The 24,390-nt window shown below is 39.6% G+C and overlaps 3 protein-coding genes across 7 annotated transcripts; 1 reads left to right on the top strand and 2 right to left on the bottom strand.

Moving 5' to 3' along the window:
• Window positions 1-2,243: 2,243 nt before the first annotated feature.
• Window positions 2,244-7,874, bottom strand: zmat2 (zinc finger, matrin-type 2). The gene is made up of 6 exons (XM_006631892.3): window positions 7,771-7,874; window positions 7,012-7,102; window positions 6,244-6,367; window positions 5,708-5,781; window positions 5,199-5,344; window positions 2,244-3,564 (listed from the first exon to the last, which is right to left on the bottom strand). Exons 1-6 carry the CDS (start codon window positions 7,867-7,869, stop codon window positions 3,421-3,423), a joined length of 678 nt encoding a protein of 225 aa, XP_006631955.2. The 5' UTR covers window positions 7,870-7,874; the 3' UTR covers window positions 2,244-3,420.
• A 454-nt stretch (window positions 7,875-8,328) lies between these two features.
• dnd1 (DND microRNA-mediated repression inhibitor 1) lies at window positions 8,329-14,607 on the top strand. 4 transcript variants are annotated; one of them, XR_001478709.2, is made up of 5 exons: window positions 8,330-10,282; window positions 11,719-11,848; window positions 13,111-13,589; window positions 13,690-13,833; window positions 14,009-14,099. XR_001478709.2 is itself a non-coding variant. In XM_015349903.2 (4 exons), exons 1-4 carry the CDS (start codon window positions 10,268-10,270, stop codon window positions 13,750-13,752), a joined length of 687 nt encoding a protein of 228 aa, XP_015205389.2. In that variant the 5' UTR covers window positions 8,329-10,267; the 3' UTR covers window positions 13,753-14,101. The 4 variants fall into 4 exon arrangements, 2 of the variants coding, with proteins under 2 accessions (XP_015205389.2, XP_006632041.2); XR_011191182.1 differs by having other exon boundaries at window positions 8,331-10,282; window positions 13,111-13,572; XM_015349903.2 differs by having other exon boundaries at window positions 8,329-10,282; window positions 13,690-14,101.
• Window positions 14,608-15,136: 529 nt separating this feature from the next.
• hars (histidyl-tRNA synthetase) lies at window positions 15,137-24,100 on the bottom strand. Of its 2 annotated transcripts, XM_069196119.1 has the most exons (14): window positions 23,954-24,043; window positions 22,699-23,029; window positions 21,717-21,806; window positions 21,495-21,614; window positions 21,307-21,402; window positions 20,423-20,548; window positions 19,692-19,799; window positions 19,462-19,560; window positions 18,594-18,687; window positions 17,992-18,119; window positions 17,281-17,547; window positions 16,948-17,064; window positions 16,173-16,319; window positions 15,137-15,475 (listed from the first exon to the last, which is right to left on the bottom strand). In XM_069196119.1, exons 2-14 carry the CDS (start codon window positions 22,807-22,809, stop codon window positions 15,416-15,418), a joined length of 1,563 nt encoding a protein of 520 aa, XP_069052220.1. In that variant the 5' UTR covers window positions 22,810-23,029; window positions 23,954-24,043; the 3' UTR covers window positions 15,137-15,415. The 2 variants fall into 2 exon arrangements, with proteins under 2 accessions (XP_069052220.1, XP_069052221.1); XM_069196120.1 differs by lacking the exon at window positions 22,699-23,029 and having other exon boundaries at window positions 23,954-24,100.
• Between the last annotated feature and the right edge of the window lie 290 nt (window positions 24,101-24,390).

Here is a 24,390-nt window from a genome sequence, read left to right as displayed (position 1 = left end):
AGACCCGTGATTGGCTAAACCCCCAAACAGCGGGCCGCGATCGGGTGAAGAGTAAGAATCGACACTCTGATTGGGTAAAGCGCCACCTGGAAGCACCGAGAACATGTAGATACACAGGTGATGGAGGTTCTTCTTGGTCCAAATACTGTAGCCCTGGTTAACCGTGTGTGCTGTATGAGCACCCTGGATATACAGTAACACATCCATTGGTTTCCAATTAATAATCACTATAAGAGAAGTCGCACTGAGGTCAAAATGGAAAAGCAGACAACAAAATGTCATGGCATCCACAGCGCGTTCACGACTCCGATAGCATGTCACCATAGAAGTGCGCACATATGATCACATTGCGATACCCATTGCGACTGGCGCATCACCGTCATGGTGCGACTGTTGCGACATTAAGTCCATATATCGCAATATCGCGATATGGCGTACCACGCTCCCCCCCCCCCCGACAAAACGCCCATCCCCATATCGCGATATGACAAAAAACCTGCCACGCCCATGTCGCGACATGAAGCCCTCATATCGCGATATGACATACCCCAGCAAAAATGCTCCACCCCATGTCGCGACATGAATGGTCCTATATCGCGATATGACATGTCCAGCCAAAACGCCCACCTCCCATGTCGCGACATGGAGTCCATGTATCGCGATATCACAAAAACTGCCGCGCCCATATCACGACATGAAGCCCCGCATATCGCGATATGACATACCCCTGACAAAATGCCACACCCCCACGTTACGACATGGGGTCCATATATTGCGACAGTACATACCCTTACAGGATATACTGACCCCTTGTTGCAACATATGGTGACAGGTACTATCAGGGTATATCATGTCCTGCTATGAGACCCTTGTTGCGACAGCGGTGCCAGGGTGGCAAGACGCCAGTCGTGATTTACACTGCCATGATATACATGTGATATACATGGGGTCTCTATCATGACATGCTGTGAAGAATTAGTCGCGATGGTATCCCGCAGTTAAGCGTTTGGCAACAGCGTGTCACGGTGGGGAAAGCAAAGGAAAACGTGCCTTAGAAAATAAAAACTATAGATCTGACAATCACGGTGATTTTACATACATTACAACCACAGGTGTATGTCACAGATGGTTAACATTTTGTATAAAAGAACGAAAACGACGGACAGCTCCCATGGTTCGTAATCGTTGTATTCGATCATATATGCAAATAAGCATATCGTTGCACTTGTGACAAACTGAACTGAACTAAAGCACTACACAAACCAGTACTGGTTACGATACACACGTGCGCTGTGTGCAGTCTAAACTATTTTACATCTGTAAAATAACAACAGTATTTTTGTGGTATTATTACTCAAAACAACACCAGTAATAACAGAGATATGTTGAATTTAATCAGTGTAAGATTCCTTCGTCAGAAAACATTATAATTAAGTCTTAGTGGGAGTATATAACAAACTATATACAGTAGCCATCTTTCTAAATAGTACGTTGTACCGAGTTCTGTTCAGAAAAATACGGCAAATAAAAAGAAAACCAATAAGCAGGTAAAATTACATTAATAATATAACCGTGTTCTTAAAAAAGCCTAAGTTGTTTTATTTCCATCTAAAACTTTCGTGATGGACGAAATGCTGTTATGGGACAATGACATTAAGACGAGAAAGTCTAGTTGAGAAACGCATGTAAAAACGAATAGAAATAAACAATGTACGTTTTCTAAAGTCTCACACAAGAGAAAGCACGTGGCTCCGAATGGGACAGAGTATTAAACATCAATCCAGACTTGTTAAGAATTGCCAGTATTTAATGCAGATGTTATCCTTTCCCAATCCACCACTATTTATGTTGAAATATAAATGAACACAGAACAGTACAACAGCACAGGGATTAGCACCGCTGCCTCAGAGCTTTTGGGTTTCTGGTTTAATTGTAGGCTGGAGAAGCTTCTGTATGGAGTCTGTTGGCTCTCCCCAGGCTTGTGTTAACATTCACTGGGTGATTAACTTCTCTCTTTTCTTTCAAGAATGTTATCTAGTCGAGTGTCTCTAAGTTCTCTGAATGCCTAGCAATGGACATCCAAGCCTATATCCCCACCTTATGCACTATGCTTCCAGGATAGGCTCCAGTTTGCCGCTGCTTTTACTGGAAACAAGCTGTTTTCTGGGAATGACTGGACAAATAAATTCAACCTCAGTAAAGCTGCGGATAGAAGTTACAAGTACTTGAAGGTGAGAAGACCATTGGAAATCATTAATGTTCTTTATTTAATACCACTGCTGAGGAAAGTGATGCACCAGAAAACATATTGCCTGTACTCTAGGTTCTGTACAGTTAGATGGTCTAAAAAGTGTTAACTCCAACAAAAATCTGAGTAACTTAAACTGACCAATTAAGTGAAGATACATGTAGGTTAACCAAGTTTCCAAAACCAATCATTGATTTATATAAAAGCTACATATTAATCACAAAGGCTTCAGATTTGCCAAAATCGGGATTGCAGAGCATATGGAAAATGCAAGGTCATTTTGTTTTACAACTTTTTCATATTTTAGAAAGTTCAATATTTACTGAATTTTAATACATCAAAAGTATCTTTTTAAATTTGCTCTAGCCATTTAAACCTCTCAAAGCAACTGTCACTTTTTTATGAATATAAATGTTGTTATATTACTATAATCAAATCCACTGGAAATTCAGGAAATCTTCAGCAACCTAGAGTCAGGTTGACAGACATGGATTATACCCATGAATCTGTAGATCAAAAGCTCATCATGCTGGACAGCAGAAAGACTACCTAGCATGGACTGACAGCTACTCAGTCACATAGCATTACTACCAAAGAACTGGCAATGCACTCCACATGTTTCTAGAGCATGCAACTGTCAAGGAGTAAACTTGAGTACTTTATTGTTTTAATCATTTTATGTTCCACAAAGAGCCCCCGTGAGCAATCTGTTTATGTACATGGGAATCACCAAAGCAAGAGAAAGGATCTGACTTTTTTTTTTATTTTTAAACTAAAAATGCACCAATAAAAAGAACAAACAACCTGGGAGCAAATCGACTTTCATGCGCTGGTACAAGAGTTCTCATTCAACCTGCATTATTAAGAAAGACATTAAAATAATACACTTCAAGCCATTTTAGAATGAAACTCTGCTACTAGTTGGATGTGGAATGTGGGCATCTCTGAAGTCCTTTTTTTTCTTACAACTTGGGTTGAACTTAAATGTCACTTAGAAACTCCTGTGCTTAGCCCGATTGTAAAAGAACAATGGTCCGAGGCTGTTTCAAGGAGATGGAGAGGTTCTGCCATGTCCCTCCACTGAATTGTGAAAGGGTTTGCCAACCTTGTGTTAGATAAAGGAGTCAACAGGACTAGGTGTGGATCGGTGATAAAGCTGTAATGGGTGTGGTTCAATGCCCCTTCTTTGAGGAGCCAAACCCTGAGAATCCCATCACTGCTGCCATTTCATCGTCTTCCTCAAAGGTCAGCTCTTCCTCCGCCTTGCGTTTCTTCTCCTTCTGCTTTTCTTTCTTGTATGCCTTTGCTTTTTCCTCCTGGCAAAACAGCAGGACAAACACTGTGGATTACTCATGGATGTTTTCCGGTCTTGAAACAATTCAGCACAACAGGTAAAAACATTAACAACTGACATGCCAAGAGTGTAAATAATAATAACTTAAACTGTGCTATTGTTACATAAGTAATATTTCTATATTTTCTTTTAATATTTTAAAACCATTGAAGTGCACATGCTGCTTACAATGAGGTATATCTAACTGACACTACTAGAAATTCTGGATCAGCAGAAGAACTTGGTTTGCTCTAACCCACATATAACATGTTACCTTTTTCAAGCTATGTATAGATAAGCTGAAATATATTGCCTTACATGGGGAAAACACTGTTTAATTCCCCATTTTACTGGGCTAGGATCAAAGTTTCCATTTGACAGAATTACTCTTGCCAGCACAGCAAACACCTGCTAAGTGCAAGGTGAGATGAGATGTGAGCCTAGCAACAGATCCCTAGATGCAACAACAGAAACTACTGCACTGCTCATGAGTACATACTGCCCATAAACTTTAAAAAAGTGAGACCACATTTGTCACTTCTTGTGCAATATTACCTTTCCCTGATGTATATAAGCACATATGATGCCTTTGTCAGTGTGTCCAGGAGGGTTATGTTCCTTCACTAGAGAGATGTTAATATCCAAACTGCCTAATTCCAGGGGCGACACTGTGCCTTTCCCAGAGGAGTATCACAGTCAGAAGAATTTTGTTGCGTTTCTTGCCTTCTATTACTGTGACCAAAACCTTGTATGATGAAGAACGGGGCGAGTGAGTGAGTGCAAATGTGCAAAAGCTTATAAAAAAACATCAGAAATTTGCATGCATGCACTGCTGCTTTGCTTAGGAAACAACACATAACGCTAGCTTAAACCTAAGATTTCAGGTCATTAATAGCCCAGCTAGACTCAACAGCAGACACACTGGCCGTACAGAACCAAGATTTAGGATCCCAGGTCTAAAGAAACCTCTATTTCCAGCTTTTTCTTAACACAAACTAGAAATCTGAAAGCTGTCCCTTTAATGTAATAGCTGTTCAAGTGGGAGGGGGATGTCAGCATGTGGGCTGCTAAGGAACAACTAGAGGTTAAGCTTGCATGCTGATAAGAAAAGCTACATTTTGATGATGATGATGATTGCTTACACTTATATAGCGCTTTTCTGGACACTGCACTCAAAGCGCTTTACAGGTAATGGGGACTCCCCTCCACCACCACCAATCATTCTATTCTTTTTCAAATTGTTGTGAAGTTACTAATACACCAAAAGCCATTTGAGTTTTTCTAAAGCCAAACTGTTAGGGAAAGACCCTGAAGGCCAAAGTAAGCAGACCAGATTAGAATTAAGACTAAAAAAAAAAATACTGAAAACACTGGTTACTGACCACAGTTCTGTAGGGCACTGAATATTTCACACTTTGAAGCCACCCAAGAATTAGTGGCTGAATAAGTTAAATTTAACCAGTGTAGAGCAACAGTTTGTTCAATTATGGTACCAGGGGCTTGGTTACCATTTGAAACAGTAGGTGCTGCAGCTCTCCGGGATCAAGGGTAGATCCTAGACTTGCACTGCATAAGGCAAACAAACTGTACTGTGATTGGAAGCCCTTGGCAAATTACCTCTTCTCTGAGTTCCTTCATGCGCTCTTCAAAGTCATACTCTTTCTGTTTCTCCTCCAGCTTCTTCTTGTTCATCTCAAAACGTTTCTTCACCTGATCAAGGGATGACCGTTCCACCCGCATTGACATACCAAGATTTCTCTGATCTGAAAGCAGAGCCAGCGACAAGATTTCCGACACCTTCATAAAAATGAATTTCCCTCAGAGCGGCAAAATAAGACATGAAATCCATGCTCAAGCATAATATTGTGAGGAGAGGATTGGCACTGCAGAATTATACTGCTCTGTAAAGACACTGTAAAGTTCTGTAAATTATTCTACTACATTTAATTAAAAATGAAAGATGAGTACAGGAAGCAAACGTGAGATTCTTAAAATTATTTTAGTGTTGCAAAATGTCTTGGACATCTATAGAACCAGAACCATCTAGATTAATACAGCAAAAGCAAGAATTTCTGAGATAAACCTTCATGCTAAATAGCAGTATGTTCCTCAAAGTCTGTACTTACGTTTCTTGCCATTGATATGGTCCAAAAAATTGATTGAATCCTTCACTACACAATCACAGACATTACAATAGTATCTGGAAACCCAAAGAAAAACAAACAAAGGGGGTTAAATTAAGATTTCATTGAAAAAATAACCAAAAATACCTTTTTCAGCTCATAACATTTCTTAATCTTTGGTTTCAGTTTCAAGCTAATGCATTCCTATATTGTGGTATAACAGATTAATCCATTTAACAATGACAGTACTAAGCTCGCTTTTTTTCAACTTGCCATCTCTACAGAGTATTCTATTAAAAGAACTGAATGCAAGAGAATTTATCAGGTGTACATAAACCTGTGGAAAAGTGGAAAGTAGTGAACTATTAATTGTTTTTTCTGTTCTGTGTATGTACAATTTGAATATCACCATACCACACACTTGTCCAATAAGTTTCAGGACTTAGAAATCTCAAACAAACAGTAAAGACCAAAACCTAGAACAAGATTTTGTCTCTGAATGAGCAATCAGGTGGGACGACGAGCCTGAAAGTACTTACCCACCCATCTCCGCCTGCGGGGTGGTTTTAGTGATGACAATGGTTTTCCCGAGCTTAGACTCCAGGTCCACTTTGTAGTCCCTGTGTCGTAAAAGCTCCCGTTTAACAGGCGGAGAAGGTTTTCCTGATGCAAAAATAAAACAACCAGACATGAACCAAACTTCACTAAATGAGCCTGTAATGTAACAAATGCAGTTAATGGCGCCAGAACATTTTTATTCATACCTCCACTACATACTGAAGCCCAAATATGTAGGTTTTATTATTTACACCTGAGTGAGATTTAGTGTAGCAGCTCTAAAAAAATGATTTTATGTTTCTACAACAGTACTTTTTAATACACATTGTGAAGGTTTTCTATATGTTATTTGGGACCTCTATAATAAGGCTAAACATAGTATTTGTACCCACATGCTCAAGTTATCAAACACATTTAGTCATCCAATTTTCAGTGTGTGTGGTAACTAACCTGTGAGTTTACAGTCAAAGGGCCGTTACATGACACAATCATTATTCGTGCATTTTATGGAATGGTGAAATGAGAACAAATTCTCATTGACCACAATGACCAGGAGGAATCTGACTCAAAACTACACCATGCTTCTGTTATTTTAACAGTATTTATATTAGCGCAAAGTACTTATTCCTATCACATCATCAGGAGTCAAAATGATTAGCACCTTATAAGATTCTGTAAGACGCAAACACAAAAAAAAACTTTTAATGTGTTTAAAGTTAAAACTAAGGGGATGCCAGAGGCTATCTTACCATCTTTTTTCTCCCTTTCCTCCGTGAGGCGCTTCTGAGCCAGCTTTTCATACTCATCTTTATCCCATTTCCTTCGGAAGTCATTTTTTGTCTAGTAATAAAAGAGTTTTGCATCAATACTAAATACACGATAACTTTAGAAGGTACCATAAGTCCAGCGACATATATGCGATATCGAAGTTAAAACTAGTTAATAAAAAAATGCTATACAGTCATTTGAGCAAATTGTTTTACTTTTTACTTTTTTTCCTAGGAGAATAACGACTTGAACAGAAACTTAAAACACCGAATCGACTTCAGCCAGGCAATAGCTTTTCAGGTGTCATTTAAAAATGCACATGGACTTCAAACTGTCACTCTGCTCTAGATGTCTGATGTATAGAAAATGTATATGGTTGTCCACATATATGTATGAAAGTATTTGGAAAAAAAATACATTTAGATATCACATAGCACGATCTCGAAGAACACCATCTCCATCTCAATAAACCCCCCAGGAAATGATCTTACAATTTGTACATAATTCAGGCAAGTTACAAAATACTCAACCAACAAAACATTCTCACCAGTCTGGGGTATTATTAGTTAAACCATCAGGTCTGGTAGCTAAACTACTTTATCAGTAAGGCGGCTATAATCAAATTAAACCGCTTACGCGATAAATGGAAGTAGACATTTTAAAAACGGAAATATTCTTTGTTGAAGAACTATTGAAACTTGCAGTTTTTTAAATAAAAAGAAAGAACACTCAAAACCTACCCCGCTACCGGACGCCATTTTGCTCATAACAGAATACGGCTGTCGTAAATTATGTAGACGTAAAACTATACCCATGTTTCTGTATTGCCTAGAGTTCATTGGGGTTTCCTGCGTTTTAACCATTAACCTTACTGCCACCCTCTGGACAGGAGTTCTTTCCAAAAGGGGGAACAATTATCATTGTTTTTCCGAAACACACAGTATTTACATCATTTCCGATGAGGATGGGCTACAGTGTACAAAATAAACGGATGAAAAACATTTTTGTGTAATAAAAGTAGTATTAAATAACAGTTTACGTTTAAAATCAGTTACCACAAAACTATAGTTTTTCAAAACATTTGTACAATAAATTTTATAAAGTTATAATCATAGCACTCCTCACTGGGCAGGAAATATCGGGCAAAGTCCCTCGTCTTCATGAATCTTCTTGAGCATTTGTGGTGCAGATATTGACAGATATCTGATATCTCACAAAAGAATTATTTCTTACAGAAACTAACACACACAAGATGTAATTTAATATTTGCTCTACAAAAGGAGTAAGTACTTCGAACATTTTTAATTTTTAAATAGTTTTACTTGTTAAACGTAATAGTTCCACTATTCTGTGACTCACTTTTCTGTGTCTTGTCTCTTTTACCACCTTATATATTCTTTATATACTTCCTTACTGTTGCTTTCTCTTTGGCTATTGTATTTCACAGTGCATGATCTGCAGTTTCTCGTCCTGTAAGTGTCCAGGATAAGTAGTGAAGCCACCAGGTCTCCACTGTAGTATTTCATCTAACTTCCACTGCAGCTGTGTAAACATTAACATCCATTTTAATCCTATCATCCCAGTCCCACTACAGCCTGTCGTGGGGGGGCATTCCGGTCTCATATAAGGGTCATGAACTCTTATATACTTTTAATTAATAAGACCCCATAGACAATATTACAGGATGTCTCAAGCAGACGTAATTAAGGTTTTGTCGAAAAAAAGTAAACGCCTTGCAGTTCCTTGTAAAAAAAAATATCTGTGCATAATTTGATTATGTTAGAGTAGAAATGCTCCCAGTGTAACAATCAGCTCGTATTCCTTTCTATTATGGGAGGGAATTGATCCATAGCACAGCTGCGAAATACCCAATCTAAGTTGATCTAACTTTATTATAAGTTATTAACTTAATAACTAACAAAGCTGCTAAACAGGGCTGTATGGTCTCTCGTTTGTACCTGAAACCATGATTTAAAAAAAAAAAAACTGTACCGAAACGTATTTCTCAAGACGAAAACTCTTAACAACATTAAACAGAAAAAGGTAGTTTTGATTCATAACAACACTGCGCACAGCCCTCACTGACAGCTCCCTTTGGTGGTACTGTATGCAACAGCACAAACCGACAGTCTTCTTGCTGAAGTCTTTTCGGATCAACACCGCAGCTCCTCCTGACCTCGAGTTCAGGCACGCGTCCTGCAGCCTACGTCGCGTTGCCCAAGGCATTAACGTTCCGATCGCAGGACGACGGCGAAAAAGTGCGGTAGTTTCCAAATGTATTATTTGGGAATTTCATTATGGTCCAGAAATACGTCGGGCGAGAAGGAAGACAATTTGATAACAGCAGCTTACGCTGATATAGCCCGCGTTTTGTATAGCCAGTGCCGAGAAGGTCGAAACTGAGCGAAAAAGCTTCAGAGGAAAGTCCTAGAAGAAGCAAAAAGTAAAAAAGAAAAACGACTAAGAGAATATGATTCTGGCCTTTGACGCATTTGATTTTAATCATGCTCAATGAGACGTGCTCGTCTCATCGTGCTCATGCAAAATCCTACGCTCGATCTTCCGTTGCAGGCACAGAATGAACGGATTATCACTCGACAGCAGCAAATATATAACATTCTGGAAAACGTAATAACTGCTTTCGTGTGGACGCCCGCTGTCTGTAACCACGTTTCCAGCGCCGGCCAGCATGGGCAGTGCGTCTTAATAACACGTGGACGCAGATCGCACCTTCTCCGGAAAACGTGTTTTGGTGTAACTGACGCAGATGAGCGTGAAACGCGACGATATCTGCTTTGTAACATTTTATAGTGAAATTCCTGAAAGCAGTCAAGTGATAAGTTATTTATGTCATGTACTTTTTTAAAACGTTGTCATAAAACATCGCACAATACTCGTATATAATCTGGAAATAATCTACGTTCACAGACCAATTCTAAGAACATGATTAACGTCGTTTTTCTAATGTTGTAAGATTTTGTTTTTTTGCTGTTGTGACCATGCTGTGATTTGTTTTTTACATTTCAGAAGAACTGTTCCCTGAATTGTGATTTTACCAATTCGTGCGTTATTTACGAATTTCAACGCCTTCATTGCAGCACCGCCTACAACATGCAAATTATTCAGAAAGATACTTTCTCGCTTGTAGAAGTTTCCAGAAGTCAAAAGTTGTATGCAAAAGTGATTGCGAAGCTGAGAACAGTTTGTGTTGCAGTAGATTTTGAAAAAGAATTATAAATGGAGTCGACAACGGTAGGTTTTAGGTTAGACGTTTTCTCATTGAAAAAATAAAATACGCAGGTGTTTTATTTCAGTAATATCAAAATCGTTACAATCTGCTAAAATAAGGTGTTGCCGACACTTTTTTTCCCAGAGGTCAGTTACGTAAAACGTTGTTAATGATCAAGACCTTTTCATTTAATTTGACTTTTTGTGCAGGTTCTGGTTTTCAAAAACGCTTATGCCGGAATTTCACCGAAAAATACAATTGCGCACCTGCTGTTCATAGACTTAACAAAAGCTATAACATGGGTGGTTGAGGTTTACACGGTTTTTGGGTCAGTTGTCCGTTTGATTATGCATTAATATTTTTTAAATTATTTTTGCATATTCCATTTTTTTTAATGTTAGGTTTGTGAATCGTTGTTCTTATATATCCTATTTTCCTGAAACGATTTCCAGTTTGTCCTAACCTTTTCTAGATTTTTAATTTTAAGATGTCGTTTTTAGTGGTGTCGTATTTGTTGTTGAAACTGCTATCACTATCAATAAAATATCCGTCTCTGCACAGTGATTTATTTGCGATATTTAAGCTTTTACACATTATCCTATCACATTCCCCTAAGACTAAGAACTAAATCACTTCAATACTTTTAAAATGGCAAACCACACCTACCCACGTATCTGTACATATTTGAATATGAGTGCGGAGATGTGTGATTTAATTGGTACATTTCTAGTTATTAAGTGATATATGGCTTAATTGCCAGTGTATGAAATATAAGGGTCAGTACTGGAGGAAGAGTTTCCATAAGATTCTAATAGACTAAAAATCTACTTAGGAGGGAGGTTATCAAAAAGAATACTGTTCCAGATTAATAGAGTAATTACTCTTTTCACAATGGTTGAGAAGGACAAAAGAACAACCTGATTGTTAAATTATTGGTTCAAGTAGATTTTTTCTTTAAAAAATGAAGTGAGAATTCCTTGTTTAAGCAAGGAATTATTCTAATTCTTTATAACAGTACGTTACTGTCGTTCAGCATAATGTAAACATTTGTTAGTGTTGACTGTTTTCTAAGCCAACAGCACTTAAAGAAATTGAGAACGTTTTCTGGCAGTCTTGGATAAATACAGCTTTATTACCACCTTAGAGCTTGATCTCATCTGATCTCAAAGTCTAAGCTGAGCTGGGCCTGGTTGGTACAATGCTGGGATTGTAGATTTCGGAGGGAAGCCATAGAACTGTTCAAAACGGTAGGGTTTTTAACTTTGGTATATTGGTTTTAAACAATCTTGTTTTCCTAACATTCAAATTGGGCTAAAAGGCACAATACATTGTATAGGCAAGGAATTCGTATAATATATATATATAATATACTTATTACATTAGTTATTTCTCCTGTACACAGGACATACTAAGTACAGATGTGCCTTGTAAAGATGATGTTTCCTTTCTGACGTTTTAGGATAGCTCCCATAGTATTTTAAACTTTGTGAACAAAGAAAGTTGGGAATCCCTGCAGGCTTGGAAAAACAGCACAGGAGTCTCTCTTGTGCAGATCAATGGACAGAGAATATATGGAGGTCCACCAGCAGGTAAGCCATGTTTTCTCATCCTGAATCCAAACAGTAATTTTAAAAAGTGATAGGGAAGTCATAAACTTATGACTTATGGTTATGGTTTTCTAATTATTATACTGCATCACTTAACAATTAAGAATTCTTTTGGAACAAGAGCTGAGTTAAAGTTACTGTGGCTGAAAAGGTAATTTCATGTCCTTAGTCTACTCTACAGCCCATCTACAGTATTCACAGAAACTCATTTCAAGTGAAAAGCTGTGGTTGTATTTTTATTAAATGTCCAAGTCTTCCTAGATGGTGAATGTAAATGGTGCAGATTTTTGCACAACAGTAATGAACACAGATAAGGCATTATTAACATGCATTCTTTAATTAGGAGTTTAAGATTTGACAGTTTAGTTCAACATGAGCTGAGCATGATGATTTTTATGAAGCATGTAAAATTAAAATTATGGATATACTAGGAACTTGAAACCAAGTATAGTGTATAACCATGGATATTTCCATTTTGCTGGAAGTATTTAGGGAATTTGTGAAATTCCTGGGTTTAAGTTCTCCTGCTAGAGGTGGGGGTGGATTAGACTGAAGCTAATGAATCAGAATGTTCGGAGCAGTAAGTACCATTTTTTAAATCCTGCTTTCCTTGTGTTTATTACATGTCTTGCTTTCTTATTTAAACAGGATCAATGATTAACACAACTTTTTGTAGTTGATGAATGTATTTTCGTTCCCAACGTACAGTAAATTATCCTACAGCTTTGCCTGGAAAAAAAAGAACGAAAAGCACACATTTCATAAAAATTAAATGTTTTATTTTTCCACCAGCCCCAGGGTTGAGTTTCACTGATCTAGCCTTTGCTACAGCCCCGAGGGGCTAAAGTGTGTTATTTTATTGAATTTATTTAGGCCTGAAGAGGTGTTGGAGTTTTCCAATTAAGTGATTCAACCGATTAGGAAAGAGTTTGGTTTGATGCAGTAAGAAAAGGTGTGACAGATATTGGAGAATTCAGGGTGCGCTAACTAATTTCTTTTTAAAACCTCTCCGTTCATTTATAGATTCCAGCTCCCCTTGTGATCTCCTTTCGTCTGGAAGGTCTCTTGTCACCTCCTCCGTCCTCCTGCTCTTTATATCTGCGTGTCTTTGTCACCCCTGAAGAAGGCTGACAGCTGCGACGTTCGTTGTTCTTTCTGCTCTTCAGGGTGGGGGGTGGGGGAGGGTGACTTTGACTCGATCCCGTTCGGGAACTGAGATTTCCGCCTCGCGTGTGTCTCCCCAGACTGGAGGGGTCCTGCGCCGCCGCACGGCTGCGAGGTGTTCATCAGCAACATCCCCCGGGACGTCTTCGAGGACAAGCTCATCCCGCTCTTCGAGAAGGTGGGCCAGCTGTACGAGTTCCGGCTGATGATGAACTTCAGCGGGCAGAACCGCGGCTTCGCCTTCGCCAAGTACGCCAATCCCCAGACCGCGCAGACGGCCGTGCTGTGGCTGCACCATTACGAGCTGCAGAAGGGGTGCCATATAACCGTTGTCAAGAGCATAGAGAAGAGGAAGCTGTTTGTCGCGGGCCTGCCCAGGGCGCTGGAGAGGAGCAGAGTGCAGATGGCACTGCATCAGATGTCGGAGGGAGTGAAGAACTTAACCATCATATCTGGAAACGTGGACAGTGAGGATGTCTCCGCCACAGTCGAATACTTCACACATCACAGTGCATCTTTGGCAAAAAAAGTCATCTGTGAAGGTACCAGTTTTTGCGAGGTATACATGTTAGCACTGTTGGACAGGCACCTGATCTGATTTACCAGTGTCTAAGCATTTAAGCAGAATTGTTCATCCTTTCCATTTTAATACATTGCAGAATAAGAACATAAGAAACATTACAAACCAGAGGAGGTCTTTTGGCCCATCTGGCCTCTGGTAATGAGTAGTTAATTCATCCACTGATCTCATCCAGCTGTTTCTTGGAAGAAGTCAAAAGTGTCGGCTTCAACCACATGGCTGAGTAAGTTGTTCCACATTGCCACGACCCTTTAGGTAAAGATGTGCCTCCTGTGCTCGAATATAAAAACATTTCCACTTTGAAGATGCCCAGTGCTTTGATTTTGTCAATGCTTTTGATGATTTCTACCTGTTTCTCAATCCATTTCCTTGGGTGTTATTTTTATTTTCCATTGCAGGCTTCAAGATGATGTTTGGCATATCAGTCCGGGTGGAGTGGTGGAGCCAGTGGGCCAAGTCGAAGGCACCGCCAGCTGAAGCTGCTTTTCCATATTCCAAGGCCTGTCCGGTCCCAGCTCGGCTTCTGCGAGCCGAACGGCAGCCTGCCTGGAGCAGCCCGAGAGCTGCACGGCCTGCCCTGCCATCCCCTCTCTCGGGCAGTGGCAAAAAGAGGCTGAGCTGTTTCACCGCATTATGTGAAAATACGCAGCCTGTGTAGGTCCAGAGTACGTTTTAAAATGCTTGTCGTCTCCTTGTTAGTTTTCTCAATTGTTTTTGGTTCATCTTGCTGTTGAAAAAGCAAAACATGCATAATTACAGTATTGAGCCTGTATTTGGCTTTGTTCTCATTGGTTACTTTAATTATTGCTATTCAGTTGGCATGATAGTTTTAATTGTTGGAATAAGTAGCTTTATCTTTGCAATAGCACTCTTATCCACAACGAGGAATGAAAGTGAAAACAAATACATGGTGTATACATTATTAAGATCAAAGTATTAATATATGTTTTTTCTATAATGTGACATAGTTCGGCGCAATAAAAACTTTTTCATCAAAGCAGCCTCTTCAAGTTTCAATTCAAATGACGTAAACTATAGCTCAGTAATAGTTTCGGAATGTTAAACCTAGCTTTTTGAAGCAAATTGCTCGGGTAAGTGTTGATTATAAATCAAGAAGGATTTCATGCCATGGCTTTAGAATATGTCCTGTGGGACAGGACAGAATGCTTCTCCCTTTGGAAAATTGATGGGTTTATTTTTAAAAGCTGTTAACTTCAGTACTTTAAGAACTGAAGTACTTTACTTTTCAGTAATACTCAATAGTTTGAGTTTCACTGTTAAAGACAAAGTCCAGTTTAATTAGATTTTGATTTGATTGCTCTTTCCCACAGTTATTGATCTTTAACAAGACTCATCTTTTATCTAACATGTTATCTTACAAAAACCTAATTAGTACAGTTTACCGTTAATTACAAAATTGAGATATTTGACAGAAGACTGTAACAATAAAATAAAAATACTTAAGTCCTAGATGTCACTTTGTCCTATTTATTTCTACAACAATAAAAAAATACTTCACACTTCAGAATGGGACAAACATTTTATTTATGAGAATGACCTAGGCAGCCTCCAAAAGCAAATTACCCTTTGCAGTGCTGTGAGTTTGGCAAGTCAAATAGCTGGAATGCAATGAGATCATAATATTTTTTCCTTTGGATTATATAAATACAGGACATCTACAAGTTTTTTTTTACATTTCCATATTTTGCATTACACAGGTCAAGGTCTGTGACAGCCGCTTCCCCAGATGACAAAACTGTAAAATCCAGATGTGGAAGGTGGGCAGTATGTGACATTGGACAGCTCTAGAACTCACTAGTTTTCTTCTTTATTTCTTCCACTAGGTCACTTCTGCTCACATCAACCTAATGAGAGAAAACAAAGTACAATATTCTCACTGCAACCCCAAAACCATGAAGCACAGACATGCATTGTATCTAAACCAGAAGAGGGCATTCAAACCATCTAGCTTGTTGGTTTTTAGTAGCCATGCTCTGCATATTTGCTTATTATGTTAATTAGGGATATTAATAGCTATAAGAGCTGTAGAAGATAACACTTGGATTTTCTGTCAAATATTTGAGTTGAGTATGTAAAATCAATGTTATAATCACTAACTTAAGTCATTACAACTCAACACTTGAGAACTGGCAAAAGCAGTTTTGAACCAGGTTTTTATTAAAAATCAGTTCTTAATTAACTTAATGTGCTCACTGTCTTAATTGTTAAACCAATTTAACAACTTCTCCCAGTGCTTCAGGTTTAAAGAGCTTCAAACAGACTTTAGAAGTTCTGCGGACACACTAGTCTTCCAGGACCAGGACTGAAGCCCTGTGGTTTTAAACCTTCAAAAATGATCCTTCTTTTTGTTTGGCAGACTGTAGTTCAACCTTGTCTGATATCTATACAGACACGGATACCTCAAACAATCTGTCGTTATCTTGTATAAAATGAATGGCATGTAAAGAAATGGAATGAAAGATCGACCTTCAGTCTAGCTTCCAGTTTTACATATCTCCTTTGTATGTTAACTTATACACTGAAAACGTGAATCATACACACCTCTTCCCTGGTAGCTACGTTTCGGAGCTTCACAACCCCATCCTTTAGTTCCTGCTCTCCAATTATAGCAACAAGCGGGATTCCCGCTTCTTCACAGTGTTGCAGCTGGCTCAGCAGTTTTGGATTCTTCTTATACATGACTTCTGCCTAGAAATTCACACCAGGGATGGTCAATACAGAATCAGTCCAGTCACCTCAAAGGTAAATTGCAGTCCAATGCTGCATGTCTGTTAAACATATTTCATGAACCTTGTTGACCACTAAATTCCATATTTAAACATCCTAAAAGACAGATAATAATTTACGTTCTCTGTTTTAGATCAAGTGATGCCCCATTAAAATTATTTAGAGCTGATGAATCTGTTTTTTTCCCCATACCTCTCCAAAATGCATTTTGTTCTTCCCATAACCCAACTTTGAATTGTGTGCCTTCGTGCTTAATTTAATTGATACATTTTATAGATGAGATCTTATTTCAGCATTCAATGACCGCTCCTGTACACTTTTTGAAAAACACAACTATAACATTTAAAATTGTAATGACTTGTATCAAAATCCAAGTACCATTTAACATATTTCAGTAGAGATCTCTAAAAACAGTTATTATGGTTTAAATGGAGGTGTGAAGCTGGACAATTGCTGACAATAACAGCAGCACAGTATCAGTCTACTAGAACATGTTTGAAATACATATCATTTGATGACGAAAGCATCTAGTTGCATATGTCCCCGTGTGCACAAGAGATTGAAAGTAGGCTACTGCGTCTGACCCAACCTTTATTCCAGCATCCCAGAGTTCTGCTGTGAGCTTTAGTCTTTCCTCCAGCAGATTCTTCTGTGCTGAAGCTACCAGGACTTGTGTCTCTGTGGTACGGACCTTCTCTGCTGAGGCCTAGGGTTGATAAGAACAATAAATGATGTTACCAAAACAGGGTCTTAACAGATCTGTTAACTTTCAAAGGCAGTTTAAGAATTGTTACCCTTTCCCTTCCCCGATATGAGACACCATTAAAATGCACATGTACCCTGGAACTTTCTTATTTTAAAATCAATGAAACACGGTGTTGTTTATGGCTCATGATTTAAAATTCAGATCAAAGAGCTGTACCTCAGCCTTCTGTTCCAAGATGGAGAAGACTCTTTCTATTCCAATACTGACTCCCACACAAGGCACCTTCCTGCCTTTGGGATCGAACATCCCCACCAGGCCATCATAACGTCCTCCGCCAGCGACACTGCCCACGCTGGTGGGCTCTTCTGAGGCGTTGTTTTCCTGCTGCTTCTGGAGCACTGGATCAGCCTGTACTAGAACGGCCTCGTAAATAACCCCTGTGTAGTAATCCAGGCCACGAGCCAGGCTCAGGTCAAACACCACCTACACATCAAAATAATATAATTTTAAGTCGGCAGCGGTGCAGTTGTTAGAGAATGATGATCTTCAAAAGCCACTGAACAGTCATGAACAACACGAGGATCAGCCCCATGTTCGTTTCCTGTCCTGTGTGGTATTTTACTTCCAACAATCCCTACACAGACTCTTAGAGAACGTGAAGGTGTAGTAAAGCATCTGTACTGAAATATTAGTCCTTAGGCTCTGACAGTCAAAATGCTGAGGAGAACAGTAAATATAGTTCATAAATAACCTATGGGTTTGGTGACAAAATAGAAATGCAGATTACAGGAGGATCTTTTTTTTTTAAATACAACTTTCTGGCTGGGATAAAATTCTATCAAACTAGGTAATATTGTTATGAGACTGTTCTCTGGCTTATTTTCGGTGTTCTGCACTGCTTGATGCTTAAGACACCGACTGCTGTACCTTATCAGTGACTTTGAAGAGCTCCAGGTATTTGAAGAGCTGCTTCATGTCAGTGAGCCCATCACGGGCAGACTGGCTTTGAGAAAGCTTTGGGTCTTGAAGCAGTTTTTCTGCCAAATCAAGACCTCCTGCAAGAGCAAATAAGACATTGTGTTATGATGTTATAAATCGTTTAGAAAGAAAAGGATCACAGAACAATACCAAATAACTGCACTGTTGCTTCATATGCCAGTTAGACAAGATCTCAGACATCATGGGTTACACATTTGACATAATTGTCTTAAGGCACACTCTTATCTCATTATAGTTTTTTTTTTATGATGGAGGTCTGCATACAAAGAGCTGTGTCTGATCCAGATCACTCCTAAGTATATACTTTAATAAATTTCACTGCATATCTCCTCAGTCTTAGGAACCACACTAAAGTATTCTCTTCAATCTACTAAGAAAAGGTGTGAAGGAACTTGTCTTCTTTTGTTCTGGATCTTCAGTTTGTAACTAGTGGTTAATCTCCCTCTACTGCTTTCAATTCAATTCAAAATACTATATCCGTGTCCTGAGGGGCAAACAAAGAATTTCATTCTACTACAATGCCTTCATACCATGCATGCTGACATATTCTCCAATCTGGTCAGCAGCCTCTACAGCCAAACCCTTCTCATTAACCATCTCATTCTTCACCTCTTCCCAGGGCACCTGCAGAAAGACAGCACATGCTTTCACTCCCATTCTGTATCTGCACATTATGCGGTATGCACATACATGTTCTTCTCAAATGTGCATGCATTTGTTCTCTTTTCAGGCAGCATAAAATGTTTCAGAAAAGCAAGAAAAGACTTCACAAACTACCTTCTAAAAACACCAGGAGCAGTTCAGCTTCCAAAGCATTGTTTATTCATATATATTGAATTGGAACGAAAAACATTTCAAACCCAAACCACAATCCACACCTAGTGCAGCAAATTAAAAAAAGATTCATACAAAATGTATGTGTGTGCTGTAAGTTTTTTTTTAAGTTGACTGAAGTAAATAATACTTTGAGGTTGTGTTTGACTATGCAGGCTGGTGATTTTACTGTATTTCATCCTGTGACATTCTGTGGAGGAAGACTATATCAGCTGAAATGTTTGGAGAGCTGAAGCATTAGATTAGATAACCTCCCTAGAGACTCAGGGTTTAAGTAACAAGCTTACAACCAGAACAGGGATAATTTCTGAAGCTGGAAATTCCCAAAGATGGACCTTATGTGACCATGCAGTATACAAAAGATAAGGCAGAAAGGAGAAGTAGAACAGACCAAGATAAAATTGTCGCAGGACAGGAAAAAAAATGACAAGACTCATCTCACAATTCATTTTTGAACCAGAACAATTACTAGACATTGAAGGGATTCAGAATCAATTAACTAACGTGTGTTAACTACTTTCATGTTGTAGATGCTTAGTACTGATTATTTTCATTCCAAGTTACCTTATCCAGCTTATCAACAGTTGAGCAAACGGTTCTGAACTTGTCATCAGGCACTCCACAGACTGCAAACAGACCATCTAAAATCCTCCTGTCATTAACCTGTGTGAGAAAGAATGAAAAGAACATCACACATTAACATGACAGACCATGTCAGGATTTTTCTCTTTCAGACACACAAAGCACATAACACAAGCAATTTCCCTTTTTTTGCATCCTGAACAACACCTTACCTTAATGAGGAAATCCCCCAGTTGCAGTTCACTCAAAATTTCATGAACAATTTTCAAGCATTCAGCATCTGGTATCATGGGATCGTACTGGCCCGCAATGTCAAAGTCCTTGGATACAAGAGATGATTATATTACTGTATGGCACAAGACACTTGCATATGTTGTCATAATATTTTAACTGTAAATGCAATAATCAGAAATATTTCAATTAAAAATATATCTGATTAATACTAATGTGAATGTATCTTATTGAACACTAGTATAAATTGATTCAAAACGCAAAGTGCATTCTCTATGATAATCGAGTACAATATATATAACAGGTACAACCACAATATAAATTAGCTAAACACAGGAACTGTTACTATAACCTCCAAAAAGCCACCAAAAAAGTTCATTTAAATGCTCTGTGCAAAATAAGACTCTAATCCTTGAGAACCTTGTGACGTTTAGAGGAGCTGATATGATAATAGGAGGCTCAAGTTTGACACAAAGATTTGTGGGAATCTGGAACAAGCTACCCAGCCAACAAACAGCTGTGAAGCTCATACCCTGGCTCCATTAAAAAAATGGCTGGATGAGCCATTCAATTGGCTCAGATCAATTAGCTTCACACAACCACATGAGCTAGTGTAGATCAACTCAACAGTCTCCTCCTTTTTGCAACTTATCTTTTGACTAAGCTTGTCATACCTTTAAAGGGAAGTAAAACATCACAAACTCATACTTACGCACTGGTAGAACTCTCTGTATCGTCCTCTGGTCATGGCAGGATTGTCTCTCCTATAAACCTTTGCAATGTGATATCTCTTGATGTTCGTTATTTTATTCATTGCCAGATAGCGCGCAAAAGGAACCTTGAGGAATTCAGTTAAGAATGCAAGAACAATGACTACAGAGTTGCCATCAGTTCAGAAGGAATGGGACATTTTCTGTTGGTGCACATGCGAGTATTTTTCCCCCTCAACAATTAATATTATGCCTGTCCCCTACGGTCGAAAGATAGTCAGTAACTCTACTGAGTAAAATACAAATTCTTAAGCCTGAAAGAATACATAAGCTACATCAGAAACCTCTGGGAAAGTTAAATGATTATGTATGTGGCATTTGTCATTATATAGTCAGTATATAGCATGCACATGCAAGAGAAAGTTTCTGCTTCTTTTCTACCAACCCTGACTTGAGGAAACAATCATATGGGCCATGATCAGAGTGCAGCTGATCCTTAAGGGAGTGTTCCAAATCATCACTCCAATAGAGTGGCGAGCTCCATGCATTAGGTAATTGAGTATATACTGTAGAACACCATGGGTTTTTCTTTGAGTTTATTGATACCATGTAGGTGGAAGCAAGTTTTTTTTTTAACAATTATCATTACTGTCACTCCTTTAAAACAAAACTGACTGCACTCAATTGCTGTACTTGCAGCTTTTTTGAGTCTACGAGAATGATGATTGTTTTTATTGATTATTTCTAATTACCGTCTAAATACTTATCCGCACTGGGAAAGCCAGTATCTGGGACTCCGGGCACAAGTGTGTAGATCTGTTCTGCCTTCAGCTGCTGACTCACATTTCTACTGACTTTCTGAAATGCAATCCGGCCGAAAGGATACAGTTAAATCATAGCGCAAGGACAGCAGCTCACCACCCTGGTCTTTCAGGTCATAGATGAGCTTGGAGTCTTCACCGTATTTTCCAGTTAGAGTTTCCTAAAACAAAAAACAACAAGTCTAAATTTTAATCATGCACTTCAAGTAACTCACAAAAACCCACCTCAACCCTTTCTTCCCCCCCCGGCTACCTTTAACTCAAAGACAGGCGTGTCGATAGTCTCAGCACCATGGCGTTTGAAGCAGCCGATGATGGTACTGAACACCTTTTCGCGGATTGCCATCTGTTTGGGGTTGTAGTCCCTTGTACCCTGCACAGACAACAGTTTAAAAGGAATTACAGAATGACTGGCAATGGGAATGCTTTAAACAGGAAGGAGCAAAAGGAAGCAGATGTTTCTGTCGGCACATACCTTAGGGGTTTTGAGAACAAAGGTGTGCTTGCCATCATCTGTCCCCAGCTGTGCTTTCAGCTGCAAAAGCTTAGCAACTTCTTCATCAATCTGCATAAGACATCAATGGTTTTAAAATGAAAAGACTAATCTTTATAATATAGTATAGACAAGACCTAACGACACTCATACACTACACAATGATACAAAACACTGGGTATGACATGTGGCAAGACTTGTGATTCTACCAGAGTCTTCTTGGGCTCCAGTATACAACCAGACAGATAGAGAAAACAAGAAAAAAGCACCAAGATAATGTTATCTGTTCTGCCAGGTGACAGGCTGGAGACACATTTATACAGCAGGGCACTTACAGGAGCGATCAGAGGACCCTGATCAAGAGTACCAGCACTGTCCCAGCTGGGATCTCAGCTCTCCGGTCCAGAGTCCAGAACCTTAACTGCTACTGAATGTTTCTGCCTGATAGCTCAAACGCTAAGTTGACACTGAACAATGCAACTTATTAATCTGATTCTAATTCATTTGAATGTTTACTATCAAAATCATATACTGGATGAAATGGTCCTACAATATGTACAGGGCATTGCAAAAGAGTAAAAAGGGTGTCATGAGGTCATCTCTCCAGACAGTTTTTAACCATTGCTTCCAATTCGGGGTAGCAGGGAAGAGAAAGCCTATCTCAGCAGGTAAAAGGGACAAGCCAGAATATACCCTGGACAGGACACAAAGACATGCACACCTAGGGCCAGTACTCCCATAAGCCAATTAATTACCAATATGTTTTTGGACTATGGGAGGAAGCCATTCGACCTAGGGGTAAACCACACAAACACAGGGAGAACATGCAAACTCCACACAGACAGCACCTTGGGTCTGGAACTGAAACCAGGGCCCCAGGGCTGTGGGGCAGCAAAGCTTACCACTGTGCCACCGTGGAGTGCTGTTTCTATAATGTGTATCCCCTCCCCCCCCATCAGCATACCTGTGTGTTAGGGTTGCAGGACACCGCACGCAGAACACGAGGGAACGGACCACACCGGTGAACAAGAGGTCCCGACCAGAGTCGAACAGAAAACGCCCCCAATTTGTTCATGGTCGTCCGGAAATGAGTTGAGGGCCAGAAAAAAAAAATAATCCCCCGCGTTAATTCATCCCAGGCGTTTCCCCCAGGAAAGTGAAAGTGTCGTCCAGGAAAAACAAAAAGAGGTCCGGAATACGGTTTATGCGAGGGCGACGGCCGGGCGCAGAGGGCAGTCGGTGCGGAGGCCCGGGTGGCACGTGCAGGGAGAACAGGAGAAAACTGGTCAGCAACCCTAGCACGCGAGTCCGCAGAATCACCGTGGAGGCAAAACATGGAGGGGGAGCAACAGTCAAAATCAACCGACTCGCACAGGACAGTGGAACACTTCAACAGAACGGTGTGCTTAATGAGGGGTCACTCGGATAACACTGCAATATGCACCCAAACACCAGACCCAGGGCAGAAGCCTTCTATGTAAAACGAGCAGACCGCCAAAGTTTCTTACAATACTAACGGGCTACGACAGTTCAGCCCATAGGCACCCCAGCAGTTACTGCACATACGTAATATTGTCAGGCTCTGCCAAAATAAAGGTAAAATGAACTCCCTCACCGGATCCCACCCGACAAAAAAAATAAAATGTATAGCCTGTATACCCGTGCTTTGAAGCATAAGGAACTCGTTTTTTAATTTATTTATATGCAATGTTAACTTTCAGTTTCTATGTAGGACAAAGCAGCCACGGACCTTACAAGCTGATTGCATCAGCCGGGCAAAAAGGGATGCACTACTGTACCGCAAGGAACTACCCCGCACAAGCCTCGAAAGGTTTCAATTCAGCGACAAATATGAATACATGTCTCTTTATAATGGACGCAGAGCAGTTCTATGTGAGAAGGACTTTGCGGCAATTCTTCTCAAACCAGGCATGAACATTGTTTCTAAAAACACCGTGAGCGCCTTATTTACGGAGATTGCAATGACGCGTATTAGAGCACAATTAGCTATGTGCACGCTGCACCGTTAATTGTGTTTAATTAGACTTTTACGGTCCTACCGTGTGGTTCAAGTACCCAGGCCTTTCATTTTTCTCTCTATTCTATGACAGCGTTGAACCCACCCCTTCCTTTGCTGGCTTCACTAAGCTTAATCAAAATTAATGTTACGAAATGTGGTTTCTATAATAAAATAATAGGTCTGAAGAGCCCATACTGACCTGGTCCTTGCTAGCTTTTTGCTCTTTTAATTTCCTGACAACCTCTCCTTGCTTTTTAATAGCCTCTTGTGTCTGTGCCTTGTCCGCCATGGTGCCTTCCTAAGCCGGTGCCGTGTACTGTATTGCAGTCCGCGCACTGACGCAAACGCGCAGGGAGCACGTCCGCATTGACAGAGCGCTCTTTGCGTTTCCGCCGGCCCGGCTCCTGCATAGTTTAAAATTTGACGCTAGCAACAACCACGGCGAATTTCTTTTCACGTGTTTTGGTGCATTTGCACTTTGCGTTGAGAAAGATACTGCAACGCATTTATCGTGTCACCTTCCTCTATGAGTAATAATACAGGCTGTTTAACGGAGAAAAACTTGTTTTTCCGTCTGCCTGAAGGGTATATAACAAGTAAAATCTGATTTTAACAGCGATGAATATGTGTTGTCAT

This window comes from Lepisosteus oculatus, chromosome 11 (assembly GCF_040954835.1).
Source record: "Lepisosteus oculatus isolate fLepOcu1 chromosome 11, fLepOcu1.hap2, whole genome shotgun sequence".
Taxonomy (NCBI): Eukaryota; Metazoa; Chordata; class Actinopteri; order Semionotiformes; family Lepisosteidae; genus Lepisosteus; species Lepisosteus oculatus.
Note: the sequence above shows the minus strand (reverse complement) of the source record. Positions and strands in the feature narration are given on the sequence as shown.

Bases quoted from the DNA above. Each gene is read 5' to 3' on its own strand.
- zmat2 (XM_006631892.3), bottom strand. From the start codon at position 7,869: ATGAACTCTAGGCAATACAGAAACATGGGTATAGTTTTACGTCTACAT. The intron at 7,103-7,770 runs GTAGGTTTTGAG...TTTTATTACTAG, and splicing joins AAATGGCGTCCGGTAGCGGG to ACAAAAAATGACTTCCGAAG. The intron at 5,345-5,707 runs GTAAGTACAGAC...CTCTGCTTTCAG, and splicing joins CCATATCAATGGCAAGAAAC to ATCAGAGAAATCTTGGTATG.
- dnd1 (XM_006631978.3), top strand. The intron at 11,849-13,110 runs GTAAGCCATGTT...GTGTCTCCCCAG, and splicing joins ATATGGAGGTCCACCAGCAG to ACTGGAGGGGTCCTGCGCCG. The intron at 13,573-14,008 runs GTACCAGTTTTT...TTTCCATTGCAG, and splicing joins AAAAAAAGTCATCTGTGAAG to GCTTCAAGATGATGTTTGGC.
- hars (XM_069196119.1), bottom strand. From the start codon at position 22,809: ATGAACAAATTGGGGGCGTTTTCTGTTCGACTCTGGTCGGGACCTCTT. The intron at 21,807-22,698 runs GTATGCTGATGG...TGTCTTATGCAG, and splicing joins CCTGCAACCCTAACACACAG to ATTGATGAAGAAGTTGCTAA. The intron at 18,688-19,461 runs GTAACTTGGAAT...GTCTTTCTGCAG, and splicing joins CTGTTGATAAGCTGGATAAG to GTGCCCTGGGAAGAGGTGAA.